We start from the raw sequence: 19,628 nt of genomic DNA, 5'->3' as shown, positions 1-19,628 counted from the left end.
TGCTGCAAACCCCTTCCGGGCTCCCCCCACCTCTCCTCGCCTGCGGAGATTCTCGTTTCTCGGCAGCCACATTCCTTTGAGGGTGTTTATGGCTTTTCTGTCTCCCCGCTGTCCCAGGCTAAAATCGCCCCTTTTAAGGGAGCCACAGGACCACGGGTTGCTGGAGCTTTGCCGGCTGCAGGCTGCTCCTTTGCAATGTATCGCCTCATTTACTGGAAAAGCAGCCTTGCCTTGCCTTGTTTTTCTCTTGACTCCACAATTTTCTGATGGAGTCAAGCTGCAGCTCACTCCCAGCCCCATCCATGCACGCCTCCCAGAGAATAAGATGTATTTTCACCAGCAAGTGATTCACCTGTGCCTGGAAGTGGTTTGCCTTTCCCTTAGCTGCCGATTCCTCCCCAGTTCCATCCTCACCCCGCAGCTCCCTGACTCACCTCCCAAACCTCTAATAAACGGGGAAAGAGCAGGAAAGGCAGGAGGAACAAGTCACCTTACGTTTTCTCACAGTGACAGGGGCACTTTGATGCTGCCCCCCCGGGGTCTTTTAGGCTGGAGCTGGACTCCATGTCGTGGGGAGAAGAGGTGACAATCCGACCTGGGCTCGTGACCTGGGCATTTGTGGTTAGGGCGAGGGCTGCTGACACAAGACAGTGCTGTGAGCCTGCACTGGAGGCACAAGGGAGGCAGGGATGCTGCGGCAGCCGAGACAGACCCTGCAGGTTTCTGGCAGGACTAATTCTTAGGGCTCCGTACCAGAAGTGGAGACTCTCCACTGACTCCAGTGTCACTTTTGTCCCCTCTCACCTTTTGGCCCGGGGCAGGCACGCTTTGCTACGAGTAAAAAAAAAAAAAAAAAAAAAAAAAAAAAAAAAAAACAACAAAAAAAAAACCATTATGTAGAGCTGGCTTTCCTGCAATGGTTTAATTGGAATAAAATGTGTGCCCTGCTGAGCGGCACGGCTTGTGCTGAAGAGCCAGGATGAGTCAGGCTCGGTGCCGATGATATCAGTGCTTTTTCTACGCCCTCCCGGCAAGGCAGGATGAAGGGGCCACGACAGTGAGGGGCCTGGGAACGTGTCACTCTGCACGGGGAGCACCCACGTGTGTCGTCCCCGCAGCGGGGGTTCGGGATGCAGTGAGCCCTGGGGACCTCGGGGTGCTCCGAAAACTCGTGTGCGCACAAACAGCCTCCCCGCCTCGCAGCAGTGACTGGTGCCAAAAGACACAGACGTGTCACATAGCAGAGACCTGAGCTAATTCCCTGGCCCTGCCTCCTCGCCCCGCCACTGGCAGGGCTGGGCCGGGCCGGGCAGGGCCGGGCAGGGCAGGGGGGCAGTAGGGACAGTGCCGACAGGCTGATGCTGCCCGGAGGCCACACGGAGCTGTGAACAAGCCAGCGCCGGCAGGCACCCAGCAGAGATTTGTTCCTGCAGCTCCTCAGAGACCATAAGCCCCCACTCGTGCTACAGCAGCCTGGTCCCCCCCAAACTGCAGTGCTGGCATCCCGCAAATCATCGATACGATGCAAATCATCAGGCAGGTGCTTATGGATAGGGATAAACATTTATGTGGACAAAATTCAAAACCGCCGTGAAAGCTGAAGCCAGCCCCAGGGTGCAGGCTCCGGGTCCCCAGCACAAAGCCCGTTTTCGGCAGCAGGAGGACCCAGGAGACATAGGGGGGACTGCAGAGCAACAGTAGCCAAAATAGAGCTGGGATACAAACAATACCCAGTTATCTATTGTTATGCAGACAGTGAGAGGAACACACTGAGGACGGGACAGGCGGGACACGCCACAGACACTGGAAACTCCCTTCCAGCCACAGCAAAGGGCACAGTGGATGTCCCCCATTCCGGCTTGGCAGTGACCAGGCTCCGGGCAGAGCTGGCGCTGGGCACGGCGAGGCACTGACTCACCCTGCTGAGACACAGGAAGGAGGCGGCGGCCAAGTCCTTGGCTCTGCCAAGGAGCAGCCCTGATGTGCAGGGCTGAACGTGGGAGAAAGCACCCCAGAGTGAGGTCTGCTGGGGATAAGGGTCTCACGAGGGCAGGAATGAGATGGGGAGGGAGCCCCTGGCCCATCAATACATCATGCTGTCCTCTCTTTCGGGGGAATGCATGAGCTGGACATTTTGAGAAGTTAAGCAAAGAAAAAGCAAGCATGAATGGTAACTGTTCTCCCTGCTCAGGCAGAGTCCCTGCTTCCCCCCGCCTCCCCCTGCCCACCTCCTGCCACGCGGGGCAAAGCTCCTGCCAGAGCAGGGCACCTGCAGGCCACCACTGCGGGCACTGATCCCTGCCTGGGGCGGCTGTGGTGGGGAGGGACCCTCTGCAGGGACCCTTCTTCGGGGCCAGGGACCCTGCCTGCATGGGGACTCTCCGTGGGTCCCAGGAACGTAGAGGACCGGGTACCGCGCATGGGAACCCTGCTCTCTCCATGGGGGCCAGGGACCCTTCACGGGGACCTTCTGATTCTCCCTGTTGGCCAGAGACCCCATCCCCGCTGCAGGACTCCCGGCGGCCCCGGCAGCGGCGGTGCGGGACCCTGGCGGGGCAGCGGGCGGGAGGCGCGGCCGCGGTGCCGCGGTGATGGGCGCGCCGGTACCGCCCCGTGCCGCGCCGAGCGCCGCCCCGCAGCGCGGCTTGGGAGAGCGGCGGCGGCGGCGGGGGGGGCCCGCACTGAGCCCCGTCCCCCCGCCCGGCCCGGCCCGGTCCGGTCGCAGCAGCCGCATGTCGGGCCCCGGGGCGCAGAGCCGCAGCCGGCGGCTGCCCGGTAAGTGCCGGTCGCGGGGTGGGCTCGGCGGGATGGGAGCGGGGGCACCGCACTGGGCGGGCGGGGAGGGCTGGGGTGCCATATCCCCTCCATTCTCCCCGCAGCGTCCACCTGATGCCCCTGGCAAAGCGGCTGTGCCCCACCGGCCGCCCCCGAGCCCCCCGCTGCACCAGCCTGCTGCCGGCCCCGCTGCCCGGCTGCTTTAGGGCAGGGGCTGCCCGCGGAGCTCCGTGCCTGGGACGGGGATGCTCGGGGACCGGGGGGATTTGAGGGACACCTGCTTGGGAAGTGGCAGAGCTCGGGAACCTGTTGGGTCACGGGCTTGTTTTGAAGTGGCATCGGCAGCCCTCGGAGCCCCGTGGCTCCCGGAATGAGCGGATCCCCCCATACCCGCAGGGCTGAGGATGCTGAGCAGAGCAAACTCATTGGCGAGCGGCGGGGCGAGCGGCAGCCGGGGGGCCGGGGCTTGTAGAGGAGCAGCCTGCCAGGGACCGTGCCCGGGTCATGCCTGCCGTGCCCCGGGCACCGCGCTGCCCCGTTCTCGTGCTTCTCCTCGCATGAAAGGAAGCAGGGCCCCGCAAATAGCAGGGTCTTATGACACAGCCTCTGCCGGGGAAGGAGCTCCGGGCGGCAGGGAGGGATATTTTTAGTGCTGAGACGCAGGGGATTTGGAGATCGCTCGGAGGAGTGCAGGCGATGAAACCACGGCACACACTGGGGTTACGAGGTGCCATGTCCTCTCTCCCAATTCCCCCCCCGCTGCTTTTCCCAGCAAGCAGCCCTGCCAAAACCACTGCCTCCCTCGCACTCGCCTGGTGCATTTCCTCTCATCAGGGCTACGGTTATTTTTTGCTGTGCTGCAACACGAGGTCAGACGTGCAGATGGAGAACTGTGCAGGGCATTAACACTCAGGCAGCCGGCGTCTGAGCATCCCATCTCTGCACAGCCTGACCCTGTGTGATTCTCTGGGGCATTGCCAGCTCTCCCCACCAGCCGCTTCTCCCAAGGCTGAAGGAGCTGAAAGCCCTTGGGAGTTATCCTTGTTCCACAGGGGTTGTGCTGGGGCAGGGTGACAGGGAAAGGTTTGCCTTCTCTGCACAGCATCCCAGAAGATGCTGTGGCAGCTGCGAAGCTGCATCGTCCCCCACCCATCTCCTCACAGACTTCGGGGGGGAAAGGTGCATCCTGGCAAGCTGGGAGCAGTGGGACATACTAGGCTTCTCTGGAGGAGCAGAGTCAGGGGTTTGGGCTCCAGGGAGGCTCAGGGAGAAAGGCAAAAGCCAGCCTACTCCAGCTCTTTCATGCACCAGGGAACTGACCCATGCCTGGAGCAACCTCCCACTTAAACTCTGCTCACCTCCCCAGCACCTGCTGCTCCTTTCCATAGCCCATATTATTTTTCAGGACCTTCTTTAAATCCCTTGAAATCTCTGCAAGATATTGCAGAGCTGTGGCCTCAAGAAAAGGCCATTCCCATCCTCTCTTGGCCTTGTGCCTTCACTAACAATCCTTCTCCCAACCCAAACACACCCCTCCTATTTACCGGCACAGAGGGGGGTGTGCCGGGATCCCGTTGGCCATGAGGGATGAAAAGTGTATCCCCTCCCAGCAGAAAGGCAGCTGGGTCCGAGTACACTCTGAGCTGGTGCTCCCAGCACCCTCCAGCCCTGTCTGGCCCCTGCCCCATCCAAACTGCATCCCAGGAGTTGCTTCTCTTCCAGCCTGCTCTGGCGAAGGTGCGGATGGGAGAGCTCACAGAGCTTTGCCTCTCAGCCAACCCTCCCACGCCTTTCCCCACCACAGCGTGGCCACGGGCCCACACAACGCGAGGGGTGGTGGCTCCTCGGTGCGCCCTGGCAGGGCAGAGGGACCAGTGGGGCCATCGTCCTCGCCCACAGCTCACCCACCCTGCGGGCATCTGCCTAGGAGCAGGTGAGAAGGAAATCCCTGCCCGCCCTTCCTGCGGGGGATCCTGCCCTGTCCTGCCCGCCAAAACTCTGCACCAGTGTTTGGCCCCAGTTCCTCTCCGAGCTGCGCTGGCGAATAAGCCGTGAGAGCCGGAAGGATCTGAAGGCAGCGGGGCGCTCGGAGCCGCCGCAGCCGCGCTGGGCGGTTCAGCCAGCGGGGCAGCGCCTGGCTCTGAATGCTGATCAGCCTCCAGCCCCTTGGCTGAGCGGGCTGTAGTAATAACCATGACAATAGTAATAAAAGCCAGGCCACCAGCAGGTACCGACAGATCCCCCACGGTGCACAGGGGCCGCATTGTGTGTGCGAACGTGTCCCGCGGTGGGAACATGCCAGCCGGATGAGACAATCTCCGCGACTGACAGCCACGGAGTGTGACCGGCCGTCACATGGGCAAGGGCCGCGGCAGGGAACGCCGCGCTCCTTTATTTCGCCGGCGAGGGTTGCCGGCGGGCAGCCACACTAGCAGGGCTGTTCGCTCGCCCTGGGCCCGGAAGAGCCCTTGCGAGGGGGGAAGGCTCCATCCCCGACTCTCACCGCGGTCACGGGTCAGGCAGGGCCAAGCACAGCCCCAGCTGCTGTCTCGCTGCCGGCGTTCCTTACATAATGGGATCTCAGTGCTCGTGCCCAACTCCCCGACCAGAGCTCGAAAACAAGTTCATAAACAGGTCCTGCTAATTTCTCCCTCAAGAGAAACCCTGGCGCCCACAGGAATGCTGCCACCAGCAGCCGTCATCACTCTCCCCAAGCACACTTACTGCGAGTATCGGTCACGCGCCGCGGAGAGCGTTAATAGCCCAGATCAGCCACATTCATGGCACACAGGACAGCGCCCAAGAGCACTTTGGTTCATTTTGTATTTGCACTGCAGGAGGATTTGGACACTCTGCTCCTTACCTCCACACTGAGGTCCCTTTGGCAAGGTGTCCCATGGAGAGCTGGTCTGCCACCCTGAATCCCGGAGCCAGCACAGCCTCTGCCCTGAGCCCAGCCTCCTTACAGCTGGAGCACCATGGGCTCTCCTCGGTGTGGTGAACTGCGGCAGTTTGCCATGGATTCAGCACAGCTGGGCCGGGGAGCACAGCTCTGCCTGGGACAGCCAGCTGCTAAAGGGAGACAGCTCCATAACTGGTGCCTTGATCACCCTCTTCTTGTCCCTGGCTTCATTCTGTTCTGCACATAGCACAGGGAGGCCGGAGATTTTGCTGTACCCCAGCAGCACTGGGCTGCAGCCACCTGCTGAGGCAGCTTTTCCAGGAGGAAAGGTTCACTGGCACCACCATGCTGGGCCCTGCACAGCACACTGACCCTCGGCACCAGAGCAGGCACCAGTGCTTTGGTCAGACATACCAAGGCAGAGACCCCTCCGGGCAGCCTGGATTGCTGCCCCAGGCAGTGCAGGAAGACGCTGAGCAGCCAGAAGAAGACCAGAGCCTCTTCCAAGGCGGTGTGTGGTGAGTCGCCCTGAGTCACGGTGCATCCCCACGTGGTGCTGCCAGCACAACCCAGCCCGCTGGGGCAGGCACCTGCAGACGATGGGGTTTCACTGAAGGATGCCCCAGAAACGGGATACAGAGAAGCCCTGGAAGAGCTCTCAGGAAGATGTGACATTGATCTCCACAACATCTCACCAGGCTCACCACCTTTCTCCTATGTGAGTCCTGTGCCACTCTATGCTGCTGACAGCCAGCTCCCCTGCTGTCCTTGCCCCTGCCCCTGTTCCTGCCAGACAGGGTGGGGATGCTGCTCCCTCTGTTCCCTCCTCCCCAGCCTGGAGGAGCAGAGGGTTTGGGCTGTGCTCAGGCAGAGCACAGGATGTTTGTTTGGTTTCCTTGGTTATTACACCGCCTGCTCCAATAATCACATTTTCCTTGTGCCGGTTGGGCCAAGTGCAGCAGAAAGGAAATGTGGAATGGCTGAGGTCAAACACCAGCCTGGGAACAGCTGGGGCCACCAACCACAGCCTCTCTGTGACACTTGGGTCCTTGCTATTTTGGGTACCCAGCCCAAAAGCAAGTTACCAAGAGCAGAGATACAGCAACAAGCTCCTTCAACAACAGCTCAAGGGCTCCCATCGCTTCCTCCCGTGAGCTGGGGACAGAGGCACCGGTGGTGAACTGCATGAGGAATTATAGGAATGAAAATGTTTGTGCAGGCAGAAGCCAAGCTGGCTGTGAGCGGGGATGTGAGTGGGAGCCTGCGAGCGTGGGTGCGGCTGCATTTATAGCGACGGTGGTGGTGGGGGTGTGCACAGGCAGTGCTGTGCACGGGCAGGGGTGACAGGATTGCCAGTTCCTTTTATTCCTTATGCATCCTTCAGCCCAGAAAGCCTGGAGCACTAAGGCCAGCTCTTGACCCTGTGAGTTCCCCTGCTCGTTAGCATTCACAGACAGCCCTCTGTTTGGTAGCAGGGAAACTGAAACTTGAACGTGTGCAAACTGCTGCTGATGTCACACCAGCTCCCTTTCCCCCTTGACAATTCCCATCAGCTGTTGTGAGCAGAGTGTATGAGCTCCCCATTCCTGGCTGCCCTGCACCTCAGGGGTGGAATCTGAGGCTCCAGCACAGCAAGTGCTGGTGACGCTGCCGTTCTGGTGTGTAACATCTATCCATGGTGACTAAATCAATGTGTGCTGGTAAAGCAGAGCAGAACGGAACCACCAACCATCCAGCACAACCGTGCAGCATGAGCTGGGACAGGCAGAAGGGCTCAGACAGCCCTGCCTAGTCCAACTCTCTTCACCTTTTCTCCCCAGCTGACATGGAGCAGGCCCAGCGGAACCTGGATGCAGAGCAAATGCAGCAGCAGCAGCTGAAACTACGGGACCGGCAGAAGTTCTTTGAGGAGGTTTTCCAGCATGATGTGGATTTCTTCTTCCCAATGTCTCACCTGCAGATAGAGCACCGGAGACGTATGTGCTGTGGGCATCAGCATGGGGGCTGGGGGTATTTCAAGGGACAATGACACAGGGGGTAGGGATTGGTGGGACATCCCCAGTTTAAACAGGACATGCATGCCCTGCACCAAGATGGGACAACACTGGCTGCGTGTGGGTGTGCTGTGGATTACTCACACCCCTTAACTGAAGGCACTGTACCCAGGCTGGCGCCCTGTAGAGTCTGACTTCGGGCAGGCTGCATTTTGGAGCAGGAACAAGGACTGCAGTGACACAGCAGGGGTTTCCAGAGGAAACATGATTTTCCTGGGGACCTCTTACCAGCAAGTAGAATTCAGTTCCTTGTGGCAAGGCTGGTCTCCCTCCTCAGGGTTCTGCCTGCACAGGGCTGATGGTGCCCTTTGCCTGGCACTACCACTCACCTTTTCACTGGCCTCTGTCTCTGCAGCCCCCTTAGGCAGCATTTCCTCCATGGAGGTGAATGTGGACATGCTGGAGCAGATGGACGTGCTGGACCTGTCAGACCAGGACACTGTGGATGTGTTTCTGGGCTGTGGGACAGAGGAGAGCAGCATTGTTGGGTCCCTGCCAGGTATGTGCAGTCCCAAACCCTTTGTGGGCCAGGCTGGAAGCCCTTCCTGCCCCCCATGCCCACACTGACTCATTCCTCAGCCCCAGCCACCCTGTGGGCAGATCCACACCCCCCCAAAGGCAGACACTGGGGCTGGGTCTGTGAAGTTGGAGGGACCTCATCCTGCACTGTTCCACATCAGTATCCACCTCCACAGCCCACACATACAGACCCCTGTAAATACCTTATGCTGCAGAAGACAGAAGAGCCCAGGCACCTTCCAGAGTCTGTGGGTCAAATTCCCTTATCCTGAAGCTTCTCTGGAGCAGCCAGTGCCTTGGCACAACTCCCAAGGTCCCCACCATGCTGCAAAGCTCATTGTGCTGAGCAGGAAGGCTGCAGAACCTCTCCACCTCCCAGCCAGACCCCAGGGAGCTGGGCTGGGGTCTGCAGGGAAACCATGGGGTGCCAGCACATTCCTCCCCACTCACACACTGTAGTGAGGTCAAACCAAAAGCCTCCTCGCCTGCTGCAGCCAACAGCCTCGCACAGCGTGGCTCTGAGCTGTGTTTCAGGCAAGATGGAAGAGGCTCCACTGCCAAAAACGGGGAAGGAATGTGCAGCAACTGGCCTGAGCCAAGCCGGGGGTGTGAGGTGGGGAATGGCTACAGCAGCCACATGGGGAGCAGTCAGGAATGCATAGCTCACTGAGGAATTAGTCTTGCAGGGGCTATCCATGAAGCTTAGGCAACAATAAACCTCCAAAAGCCTTTCTCGTTGTCATACTGCTCTCTCCTCCAGGGGCAGATGCCAGCCAGTGCCCAGAGGAGATCACCCTGAAAGTGCCCAATGCAGCCGAGAGCAAGTCTCGCATCTCGTCCACGTCCTCTGCCTCCACGGATTTGAACAGCCTGGACACCAGCGAGGAGGGGGCTGAGACCCCTGTGGTGCAGTCGGATGAGGAGGACCTGCAGGAGGACAGTCCCAAAGAGCAGGTGGTGAGAAGCTAGCAGCCAGCTTTGCCCTGCTCCCAGCCTCCTCCGTACGGACTTGTCAGCCCAGAAGAAGGAAAGCTGCTGGTGCTCAGTAAACCCCATCCTGGACTGCTGCCCTGCCAGAGGGGAGAGATGGTTTTCCTCTCCTCTCCCTCCACATGTTCTTCTGGCAGCCAAAGGAGAAGGACAGGGTATTGTAAGCTCCCAAAATTAACTCTTCAGGCTTTGCTGCTAACACTCCCTGCTTCACCCCCTCCAATATGCTCAGCATCCCACAGCCCCACCATTCCCAGAAAGCCATCCCTTAGGATCCCAGTTCCCCCTGCCCTACTGACAAAGGTTCTGTCCAGACAAGCACTTAATGATGGCACAGAGAGAAATAACACTGATCTAACCAAGCAGTGGGTGTGTGTGTCATTGGGAGGAAACAGCATGGGGGATGAGGGTTCAGAGTGGATTGCAGGACAGAGAGCAGTGCAAAGCCAGTGTGCTCGCTGTGCCATGCAGGAGCAAATGAAGCCTCCTGTTGCACAGGCTGGGGTGGTTCCTGCACCCAGGGCAGCAGCAGACAGCACAGACCTTGGCAGAGAAGGGCTGGTGGTACAGCAGGTCACAATGCTGAGCAACTCGGGCTCTGCCTCCAGGATGGAGAGAGCCACGCAGACGTAGCTGGCCTGAGCAGGGCTGGGGTGCTCCTGACCTGGAACCACCAGCCATGAGCACACTGGGGACTTCCCACGCAAATGGGCTGAGCAGAGAACACCAGCAGCTGCTCCCCCAGTGCTGCTCCACAGGAGTGAAGTACCACTTCACAGCCCATTGTGCTTTGTCCCTGCAGGCCAGGCCAACAGGAGTTGGGCACAAAGCTGGCCACAGGCCCCTTGCCAGTATCAGCACTTGCAGGCCACCAAAGCACTGTCCCTGCTCCTGCATCAGCACAACCGTGGTCACCACGGGGAAAGGAACCTGGGAGATAAGCAACAGAAGTCAGGGAATGCTCCTCATCCTGGCTGCTTCCCAGGGGGTGTTGAGACATTACTGCACTGCTCCTGTGTCAGCCAACACTTTGTGGGACCAGCTGGAGTGCCCCATATCCAAGTGCAGCATAAATATGTTGCATGTGCTGCCTGAAGATGGGAAATTGATCAAGAAGAGAAAAAAGGGCCAGGCTCCATGACTTTTCAGATCGTAGCACAGGGACTTCCCTAACTAGGTACAGGGTAATTAATAGCTCTGGGTGGATGTTTTTACCTTTAATTTGGCTGATCACTTCCAAAATGCAAAAATGCACCTAAACCTTTATTACCTACCAGTATCCTGTTGCAAGGAGTTGCCCAGTGTAAAAAAAAACCAAAACCAACAATACTACGTAAATATGCCCTTTTTTTTTTTTTTTTTTTTTTTTTTTTTCTGGGCATGCTGACTTTCTGGTTTTATGTGATGCCACTAATTAGCAACATGGGAAAAAGAGATATAAAGTAACTCTGTATTCTTTACAAATACTGAATCCCATTGTCAGTTCCAAGTTAATGCTGCACGACTACCTTAGCTCTGAGCAAGTAAGTGGGCAATCAACAAGTCACAGCAGCCGGTAAGTGACAACCACACGACGGATAATTTTTATGCTTATTCCCTACTGGAGCAAATCATCACCATTCTCAAATCATCACCGGGAGAATAGGAGATGGTGTGAGCTCCATCGGACCGGCACCGCCGGCGCTGCCTTGCTGTGGCTGCCGTTCTCTTCCCCGCGGGGCGGCCTCGGGCTGGAGGATGCTGGAAGCGGGGCGCTCCCGGATGGCTCTGCACCCGGAGGTAGACGCTGCCCTCCGGAAAGGAGACAAGGAGCGAGGGAGAGCCGTCAGCCGCGGGAAGAGCTGGAAGAGAGATCACTTCCCTTGCTAAGATGGGAAGTCACCCGGGGACAGACCACAGTCCTCGCAGCGTCCTCGGGCACAGCCAAGCCCTGCTGGGAACCACCCAAGCTGCGGCCGCGCCAGGGCTTCCCCTGCAGCACCAATTTCAAAGTGGTGGGAGGGAACCCTCGGGGAGCCGCTTAACCCCCTCTCAAACCGATGATCCCTGCGGGTCCCTTCCAAGGCAGAATACTCTGCGGAGAATACTGTGCGGTTCTGTGAAAGCGATGGCGCTCGCTGCTGGGCTCGGAGCAGACGTAGGCACAGCCAGGCTGGCGCGTCACCCCGCGGAGGCTCCAGGCTCGCTCCGCTCAGCAGCTCCCGGTCCCAGGCCGGGACAGCCCCGCGGCCCGGCTGAGGGAGCGTCTCCATGGCACCCCCGGAAGCGGCGCCATTGGCGGCGCGGGCGGAAGCGGAAGCGGCGCGGGGCGGGGCGGGGCGGGGCGGGCGGCAGGATGGCGGCGGCGGCGCTGCTTTTGCTGCTGCTGGTGGCGGCGGGGCCCGGGCCCGGGCGGGCGGGCGCGGGGCGGGAGCGGCGGGATGCGCTGCGGGAGGAGCTGCTGCTGAGCCCGCTGCCCACCGGCGACGTGGCCGCCACCTTCCAGTTCCGCACGCGCTGGGACACGGACCTGCAGCGGGGCGCAGGTAGGGCGGGCCCGGCCGGGGCGGACCGCGCCGCTATTGGCTGGTCTGGGGGCGGACCGGGCTGTTATTGGCTGGGGCGCGGCGCAGGGGCGGGGCTATCGCGGCGGACCACGCGACGTGATGGTTTGCATCAGCGATGACGTCAGAGGTGCGAGTGACGTCAGAGGCGGGGTGAGGAGCAGAGACAGCGCAGAGCGGGGCCGTGGGGACAGAGGGTTGCGGTGACATCACACGAGGGGGCTCGGGGCCGTGATGCAAGCGGGCTGTGTGTGATGGCGCAAGCAGAGGCAGTGTCGGGGTGGGTGATGTCATGTTTGGGCAGCCCCTGGTGCGACGTCAGGGGAAGGGATCAGGGGATGAGATGGGCAGGGACTAACGCTGCCCACAGTCTCTCACTACAGGCTCTTCCCAAAGGCACTGGGGCGGCTGGTGGCAGCGCTGGGCGTGAGGGAGCTCCACCTCGCCCTTACCCAGGGCTTCTGGCGCACCCGGTACTGGGGGCAGCCGCCCCTCCAGGCACCCGCCGGCGCTGAGCTCTGGGTTTGGTTCCAGCCCACAGTCACCGAGTAGGTACCCCAGCCATGGATCTGTCCCTCCGGGTCCCCTCTGTGGCCACTGCTCCCAGGAGCTCTTGCTCTTCTCTCATGAGGCAGCCACAGTGTGTGAGCAGGCCTCCTGGTTTGGAAAATGTCTGCTGGAAAGAAGAGCCCAGGAGTAGCTCTAAAAAAACACAGAACGTATCCCCATCTGTTCACAGGACAGGATGTGGTGCTGAGGGCAAAACCTTGCTCACTAAAGGACCAAGTAATTCCCTTGTGGGCATCTGTGATGACAAACCCCTTGCTACACTAATACAGCAGGATTATATCTTGACCTCTCATCCATGACTCGTATCCTTTGACTCCCATCCAGTAGCTGTCACCATCTCCCTTAGCACACCACCCCTGTTCAAGCTGCAGCAGCCCTGTGAGGACTCAGAGAGCTCTCTCCTCCCTAGAAGTGTCCCATTCCTTGTCTGCTGGTCAGGTCAGCCTTTGGAGCTGCACCAAGGCATTGCTTTAGGTCTCAGAGCCCCTTCCCCATTCACACACGTCACCTCCTGCATGCTCCCTGCTCCCCTGGCCTCTCTCCTCACATACCAGCTGTGCCCACTGCCATGTCCCTTGGCTGTGTGATGCCTGTGTGTCCCTGCTGTCCCCAAAATCCAATGTGTTAAAATAAAATACCAAGAGAGCTGGGGAGTGCAAGCCCAGCAGCCTCTCTGCCCACTCCATGCAGCTCCTGTAATCCAATGTGGTCACCCCACTGTATTTACTAAATATTACTGACTTGTTGTTCCAGGGATTTGAGCTGCTGAGTAATCTCTGCTATCTGTTCTCACACAGTGTTGACAAAGCCTGGAAAGAACTGAGTAACATCCTTTCGGGAATATTCTGTGCTTCTCTCAACTTCATTGACTCGACCAACACAGTGATTCCAACAGCGTCCTTCAAACCCCTGGGCTTAGCCAACGGTGAGCCTGGCTCTTCCCTCTCACTCTTGTCTCTCAGTTTAGTTCTGCCCCGTGCCACTGCCAGGATTCCAGGTGCAGGTCCTGGGTCTGGGTGTGTACAACAGGGTCTGGGTGAGTACAACAGGGTCCATTAACCTCCTCCTGGAAGCATTTCCTTTCCCCACACAAGGCTTAGGTCTGAACAGAGGAAACCCACAAGTAGTACGTGGCAGATGCTCCCAGGCCCTTACCTGTCTCTCTGAAAAGTATTTTATATAACAGTGAGAACTAAAGGATTTAAGGCACTCAAGAAAAAAACTGCTACAATATATCCTTACCTATTCTTTCCAATCACTCTGAACAGAGTGGGATCTACTTCTGATGGAGGTCCTGGCATTTCAGGCATACTGAGAGGGTGATGGGCTGTGGGGTGGAACAGATCTGCTGCTGTCCTCACACCTGTAGCAGTACCAACCTGCTGACCCTCCCTCTCCCTGCCCAGGGACAGATCACCATCTCCTGCGTTACGCTGTCCTGCCCCGCGAAGTCGTCTGCACAGAGAACCTCACCCCTTGGAAGAAGTTGCTGCCATGTGGCTCAAAGGTACAGACAAGTCCTGCTGCCTAATTGGGCCACTCCTGATGGACCTGGGCTCCCAACAGCAATCCAGGAGCATGCACTGGGAAGTTCCAGTGGGGCCTTTCTCTCGGGAGCAGAGGACAGGGCAGGGGCTGAGTTTCTCCTTTGCTCCCTGCAGGCCGGGCTCGCTGTGCTGCTGAAGGCCGAGCGCTTGTTCCACAGCAGCTACCACTCACAGGCAGTGCACATCCGCCCCGTCTGCAGGGTGAGTGCTGGGCTCAGCTCCCTCCCTGAACACCCCAAAAGAAAATCCAAAGCCACCTTGTCCCATTGCAAGGAATCACACTGGTTTGCCCAGCTACCCTGTGGTGGGTTCACTGTGTCTAGCAGCTGTCTTCCTGCTTCTCTGGTCACCCCCATGGGAATCTTGCAATCCTGGTGGAGTTCCAGCTCCATCCTGATGTCCTGCCCCTCCAGAAGGTGTGATCAGAGCTGCTTGTCTCTTTCTTGTCTAGGATGCCTCCTGTCTGGCAGTGTCCTGGGAGCTCAGACAGACCCTCACTGTGGTCTTTGACTTCTTTTCCAGTGGCCAAGGAAAGAAAGGTAAGCTTGATAGCTGTACTCGAGTGCTTCCAGTCTGCAGCACTTGACCTGCTACCTAACCTTCCTTCTCACAGACTGGTCCCTCTTTAAGATGTTCTCTCGCACGCTGACTGACACGTGTCCTCTGGCATCGCAGAGCAAAGTCTACGTTGACATTTCCCCTAAGAACAAGGTAAGCTCATGGGCCAGAGAGCATGCCCTGCTCCCTCAGTTCAGCCACTTCATGTGGCTCTGAAACATCCTCACCTCCATCCCCTGCGTGGCCTGGCCCCTGGAAACCTTCCAGGGCTGATGAAGGGAGGTGATTTCCTTGCTCTGAGCAGGGCTGAGGGGATGAGCCTGGTGGTGTTAGCAAGAGCATGGAGCTGGCTGTTGGGTGGGAAAGTTCAGGGCCACCTGGAAGGACTTTGGCCAGTGCTGCCAGTTTCTTCAAGGGGCACTTTTTCCTTTCATGGTCCATTTGCTTTCCTCAGGAAAAGGAGCTACTGGAAGTGTCTCCCCCTCCAACATCTGTGCATGAAGCTGTTGTCCAGGGAGACAAGAAAACCTATGCTGTCTATGACCTGCTGAGCCCCTCGCTCTTCAACACATCTCGCAGCCTCAATGTGCAGCTGAAATGGAAGCGGCCCCAAGACAGCTGTGAGTGAGCAGAACTTCATCTGCACCACTGGCCAGGGCTCCAGGGCTGAAAATCACCCCACTCCTGTCCTTCTCTTCCACAGCAGAAATGCCCATTCCCACACTCCATGCTCAGCGTTACGTGGGGGGGTACGGGCTGCAGACCGGGGAGATTTGCACCCTCATCTACAACACTCACCCCTACCGGGCCTTCCCCGTGATCCTGCTGGAGACTGTGCCCTGGTACCTGCGGCTCTACGTGCACACCCTGACTATCACCACCAAGGGGAAGGAAAACAAGCCAAGTAAGTAAGGCCTCCAAGGAGCACACACCACCCGATTCCCTTGGCATGAGCGGCTCATTCCAAAGATGGTTTAGTCCCTCCCTCATGCCCCAGTGATCACTGGGAAACTGGATTGTGAACCAAAACATCTTGGGATGTTTTCCCAGCCTCAAGTTCAGTGAGGCCAGCAGATGAGACCATTTAAGTTTGTTTTATTTATAAGAGGCACATGGATGGTGTTTGGTAATCCAACAAGGGTCTAAACCAAGGTGATTTAATTTTTGTAGCACAGGAAGCTCAGTTTAAAACTGATGCCTGGGTTTTATTTTGCATTTATACCTTTCCTTATGAACACCTGAATTTCATGGGTCAGTAGCTTTAAAGACCAGCTAAATTTAGCTTTAACACATGCCTTTTTGCTATGGCTACATCTTCACTTGCCCAGAAAACCTCTCTCAGGACAGTGGAAGCAGGAGCACCCACCTCATGGGAGATGTCCAGGCAATGTGAGATTGGACAAGGCCCCTCTGGTGCCATTGCCAACATCTCTTTGGGGTTAGGTTACATCCACTACCAGCCAGCCCAGGACCGGAGACGGCCTCACCTCTTGGAAATGCTGATCCAGCTGCCAGCTAACTCCGTCACCAAGATCACAATCCAGTTTGAGAGGGCCTTATTGAAGTGGACAGAGTACCCGCCTGACCCCAATCACGGCTTTTATGTCGGGTAGTGACATTCCTCAGCTCCTCATCCCTTTCTGGGCCTTTCTGCCCAGGTCTCTGGGGAGGTCTTTGCTGTCAGGACTGACACTGGTATGTTCTTTGTGCCCTTAGTTCATCTGTGCTCAGTGCCCTGGTGCCCAGTGTCACTGCGATGAAGGACATGGATGTGGAGCAGAGCCCTCTCTTCACCTCGCTGTGAGTGTGCTTGTGCTGGGAGCGGGGCTGTGCCACAGCCTGTGGGCTGTGGCTGCTCTCATTCTGTCTGGTGAGCACAAAGCAATGGGTCCTGTGCAGGCTGACCCCTCCTTTCCTTCTTCCACTCTCCAGGTTTCCTTCCTCTGATGGCTCCAGCTATTTTGTGCGCCTGTACACGGAGCCACTGCTGGTGAACCTGCCAACACCAGACTTCAGCATGCCCTATAACGTCATCTGCCTCACCTGCACCGTGGTGGCCGTGTGCTACGGCTCCTTCTACAACCTGCTGACCAGAACGTTCCACGTGGAGGAGCCGAGCCAGGGCGGGCTGGCCAAGCGGCTGGCCAATGTCATCCGAAAATTCAGAGGGGTACCCCCACTCTGAGAGGAACCAGGGCAGCCAGCACTGCCCACAGAGCTCTGTGGGGAGACTCGGGGAGCAGAGCACTGCTGCCTCTTGTCTTGCTGGAAGCAGCTTGTTCTGTTTTGCTGCCTGGATCTCTCTTTGGGATCCAAAAAGCTGAGACATCACTTCCATTGCTAGGATGGGAAATGGCTCTAAGCCCATTGACTACTGAACTGCACTGCTATGGGATTGGGAAAATTAAAAGACTTCTGTTAGGGAGAGGTGTAACTTACATGCTGGGAATGGTGCTGGAAGTACACTTGAGTGTTTTTTATGTTTGTGCTGCTTCTGTTTGGTTTTACTTTCTCAGCCCCATAGGCAGAGTTGACACTCTAAGACTGTGAGCTGCCAAGTGTGTAGCACACTGCCTGATCAGCTGGGATTTGATGCAGGCAGGACCAGGCAAGAGGGTTTGATCTGCAGCAAAGAGGGATTTATCTGCTCTGACATCTCACCTTTCACAATTGCCACATTTCACAGATGTGTCCCGTCACACTTGGCCACATTTAAGCCAGTTTGCAAATTAATTGTTGGCCACAGTGTACGTCTGTCCCCTTAGCAATGGCAAGGCTTTATTTTCTTTCGCAGGAAAAGGCTTCTCTTGCTCACAACTTCTATTTGCAGCATTTTGAAACCCCTCCACCTGCTCACCCCTCTGCCACAGCACAAGATCCTCCTCTGCACCCGTGATGTCCCCAGAGGTTTGGGGAGCCTTGGCTCAGCAGACTCTGAGTGCTGAGCTGCAGCCAGCCCTAGGTTGGGAATGCAGGAACACCAGCACCACTGTGCTCCTCAGTTATTTTCTCAAAATACAAATTAACACCTTGTGGTTCATACAGAGCAGCGGGAGGTCAGTGGTGGTGCTGCTTGGCCTCTGACAGTGCTGCTTTCAGGGGTATGCCCTTTCCATCTCAGATGTGGCTTTTGTGATTGGAACAGACACTGCTTACAACCAGCTAAACAAAGCACAGGGAAATATTTGGAAGAAATATCCCCCAGAACCAAAGCAGAGCACAGCCAGAGGTCATTTAAAAGCTGCTTGAACAGAAAGACCATAAAAACCCCATGCCCTCCTGTGCTGCACAGAACAATCTGTTCCCACTGGCCTGGGATTACCTTTCCCATCCCTGCCAGAGATGCTCTTTACTCTGCAGCTCCTTACAGATCCACTCCACTGGATGGCTCCATGCAGCCTGCAGAGCCTGCTGAAATAGGAGTTTTGGATGATCCCTCTCTGTTCCTGCTTGCTGAAAAAGGTGCTACGGGGCTGGGAGCTCACGCTGCTTCCAGCTACAGCTCTGCCAGCCAGGCTTCAAGTGCAAAATGGAATTTCTTTATAGAAAGCTGGAACTACAACCAAAACCCAAGCGAGCACGCAGCTCCCACAGCAGGGCAGGAGTCTTAGGCATGAGAGTCCACACTGCAGTTTGCAAAAGGATTTGGGGACCTCAAGTTGTTTCAGGCTGGATCCAGTATAAATCCTGCAGACTGCAAGCAGCAGCATGTGCCGGAGCAGCTCGGAGCAGCCCAGTTCCCCAGGTGAAGCCTGCTTGCTGCTGGTGTTAGGTGGGATCCTGAGTGGTCATAGAGTGCCACGGGAATCATCAGCCAGCACCTACCATCAGAGCTGGCATCAGCCAAAGGCTTTAGGGCCATTCCCATGCAGTGCCATAAAACAGGAATTTTAAACACCCTGTAAAGAGGTGAGCCCAGAATAACGGCAGAGCAGAGGGAAACTATTCTGGGCTGGAATCACACCTGCCAGGCCATTGGGAGAACAGGTCTTATCACACCCATCAAATGCACAGGCCAGCCAAGTGGAAAACTATTACAGCCGGTGATGGGGTCCGAGGCTGTGACCCAGGAAGAGATGACCGTTCCGGGGAGATGGTCCCGAAAGGAATCGCCTTCCCGAGGTCCGGTGTCTTCCTCTCAGCTGCTGGCAGAGGGGCGCTTTGCAGAGGCTGTCAGCTCTTTAGTGATTATCAGCTTGTGATTTCAGCTCAGCTCTGCAGGGCAGCCTCCAGGCTAAACCAGACCAGAGAGAGACGAGAAGGCTCGTGTGGCTGGTTCCGCACGAAGGTAGCTTTATTATGGGTCCCCTCCAGCGAAGGGGGGAGCCAGGGACGAGATCGCTCTCGAGGGGCCCGAGGGAGCTCGCCTTTATAGGGATACAGGGGATCAGTGGGGGACCAATGGATTACAGAGGGTCTGGGACGGACCAATGGATTACAGAATGATCTGCATAGTGTCTCCCAAAGGATTGTGGGTCTGCCTTTCCTCGCCATGATCCCAGAAGTAGTTGCCTTTCCAGGGAGTCCTGCTGGGAGATTGCTCAATCTCCTTATCTCAGGAGACATTCCTCCAGGGCAGTGGCTGGGCATACTCCACTGAGAACTGTGGGAAATGTGGGTGGCCCTGCAAGTGTGGCTGGGTGGGTTTGAAATGGCTGTGAAAATGCCAAATCTTGGTATTTGGGTTGTTTTTTCCTGGACTGTTTTTCATTTTTCCCTCAGGCTCCCTTGGGGTACGGTAGAGACATGGTGCTCCCAGAGGTGAGTCCAGTGGAGGGCTGTGAAGATAAGGGACTGGGGCATCTCTCTTACAAGAAAAAGCTGAGAGACCTGGGGCTGTTTAGGCTGGACGAGAGACGACTCAGAGGGGACCTTATGAAAGCCTGTGAGCAGCTGCAGGGAGGGTGTTCTGAGAACAGAGCCAGGCTCTCCTGGGTGGTACTGAACAATGGCACGAGCTAACAGGAACTGAAACGCTGGAAGTTCCACTTGAACATGACAACTTTACTGCGTGGGTGACTGGAACAGGCTGCCCACTGAGGTCCTTCCCTGGAGATATTCCCATGGCCCCTGGACACAATCCAGAGCACTGTGCTCGAGGGTACCCAGCGGAGCAGGGCGGGGGCTGGATGGCCTGCAGTGCTCCCTGCCAGCCTTGCTGTCCTCCGTG

At 57.4% G+C, this 19,628-nt stretch overlaps 2 protein-coding genes across 2 annotated transcripts; both read left to right on the top strand.

The window, feature by feature from the left end:
- Positions 1 to 2,618: 2,618 nt before the first annotated feature.
- On the top strand, positions 2,619 to 9,605 carry DBNDD2 (dysbindin domain containing 2). Its single transcript, XM_069033956.1, has 4 exons — positions 2,619 to 2,775; positions 7,498 to 7,653; positions 8,087 to 8,230; positions 9,011 to 9,605. The coding sequence occupies exons 1-4, from the start codon at positions 2,733 to 2,735 to the stop codon at positions 9,217 to 9,219; spliced, it is 552 nt and encodes a 183-aa protein (XP_068890057.1). The 5' UTR covers positions 2,619 to 2,732; the 3' UTR covers positions 9,220 to 9,605.
- Positions 9,606 to 11,575: 1,970 nt separating this feature from the next.
- Positions 11,576 to 16,942, top strand: PIGT (phosphatidylinositol glycan anchor biosynthesis class T). Its single transcript, XM_069033957.1, has 12 exons — positions 11,576 to 11,765; positions 12,154 to 12,331; positions 13,151 to 13,278; positions 13,760 to 13,860; positions 14,015 to 14,101; positions 14,352 to 14,439; positions 14,514 to 14,611; positions 14,913 to 15,078; positions 15,194 to 15,362; positions 15,801 to 16,067; positions 16,175 to 16,258; positions 16,391 to 16,942. The coding sequence occupies exons 1-12, from the start codon at positions 11,576 to 11,578 to the stop codon at positions 16,641 to 16,643; spliced, it is 1,809 nt and encodes a 602-aa protein (XP_068890058.1). The 3' UTR covers positions 16,644 to 16,942.
- The last annotated feature ends 2,686 nt before the right edge of the window (positions 16,943 to 19,628 follow it).

Source organism: Aphelocoma coerulescens, chromosome 20, assembly GCF_041296385.1.
Source record: "Aphelocoma coerulescens isolate FSJ_1873_10779 chromosome 20, UR_Acoe_1.0, whole genome shotgun sequence".
NCBI lineage: Eukaryota > Metazoa > Chordata > Aves > Passeriformes > Corvidae > Aphelocoma > Aphelocoma coerulescens.
This window is presented reverse-complemented; position numbering and strand designations above follow the sequence as displayed.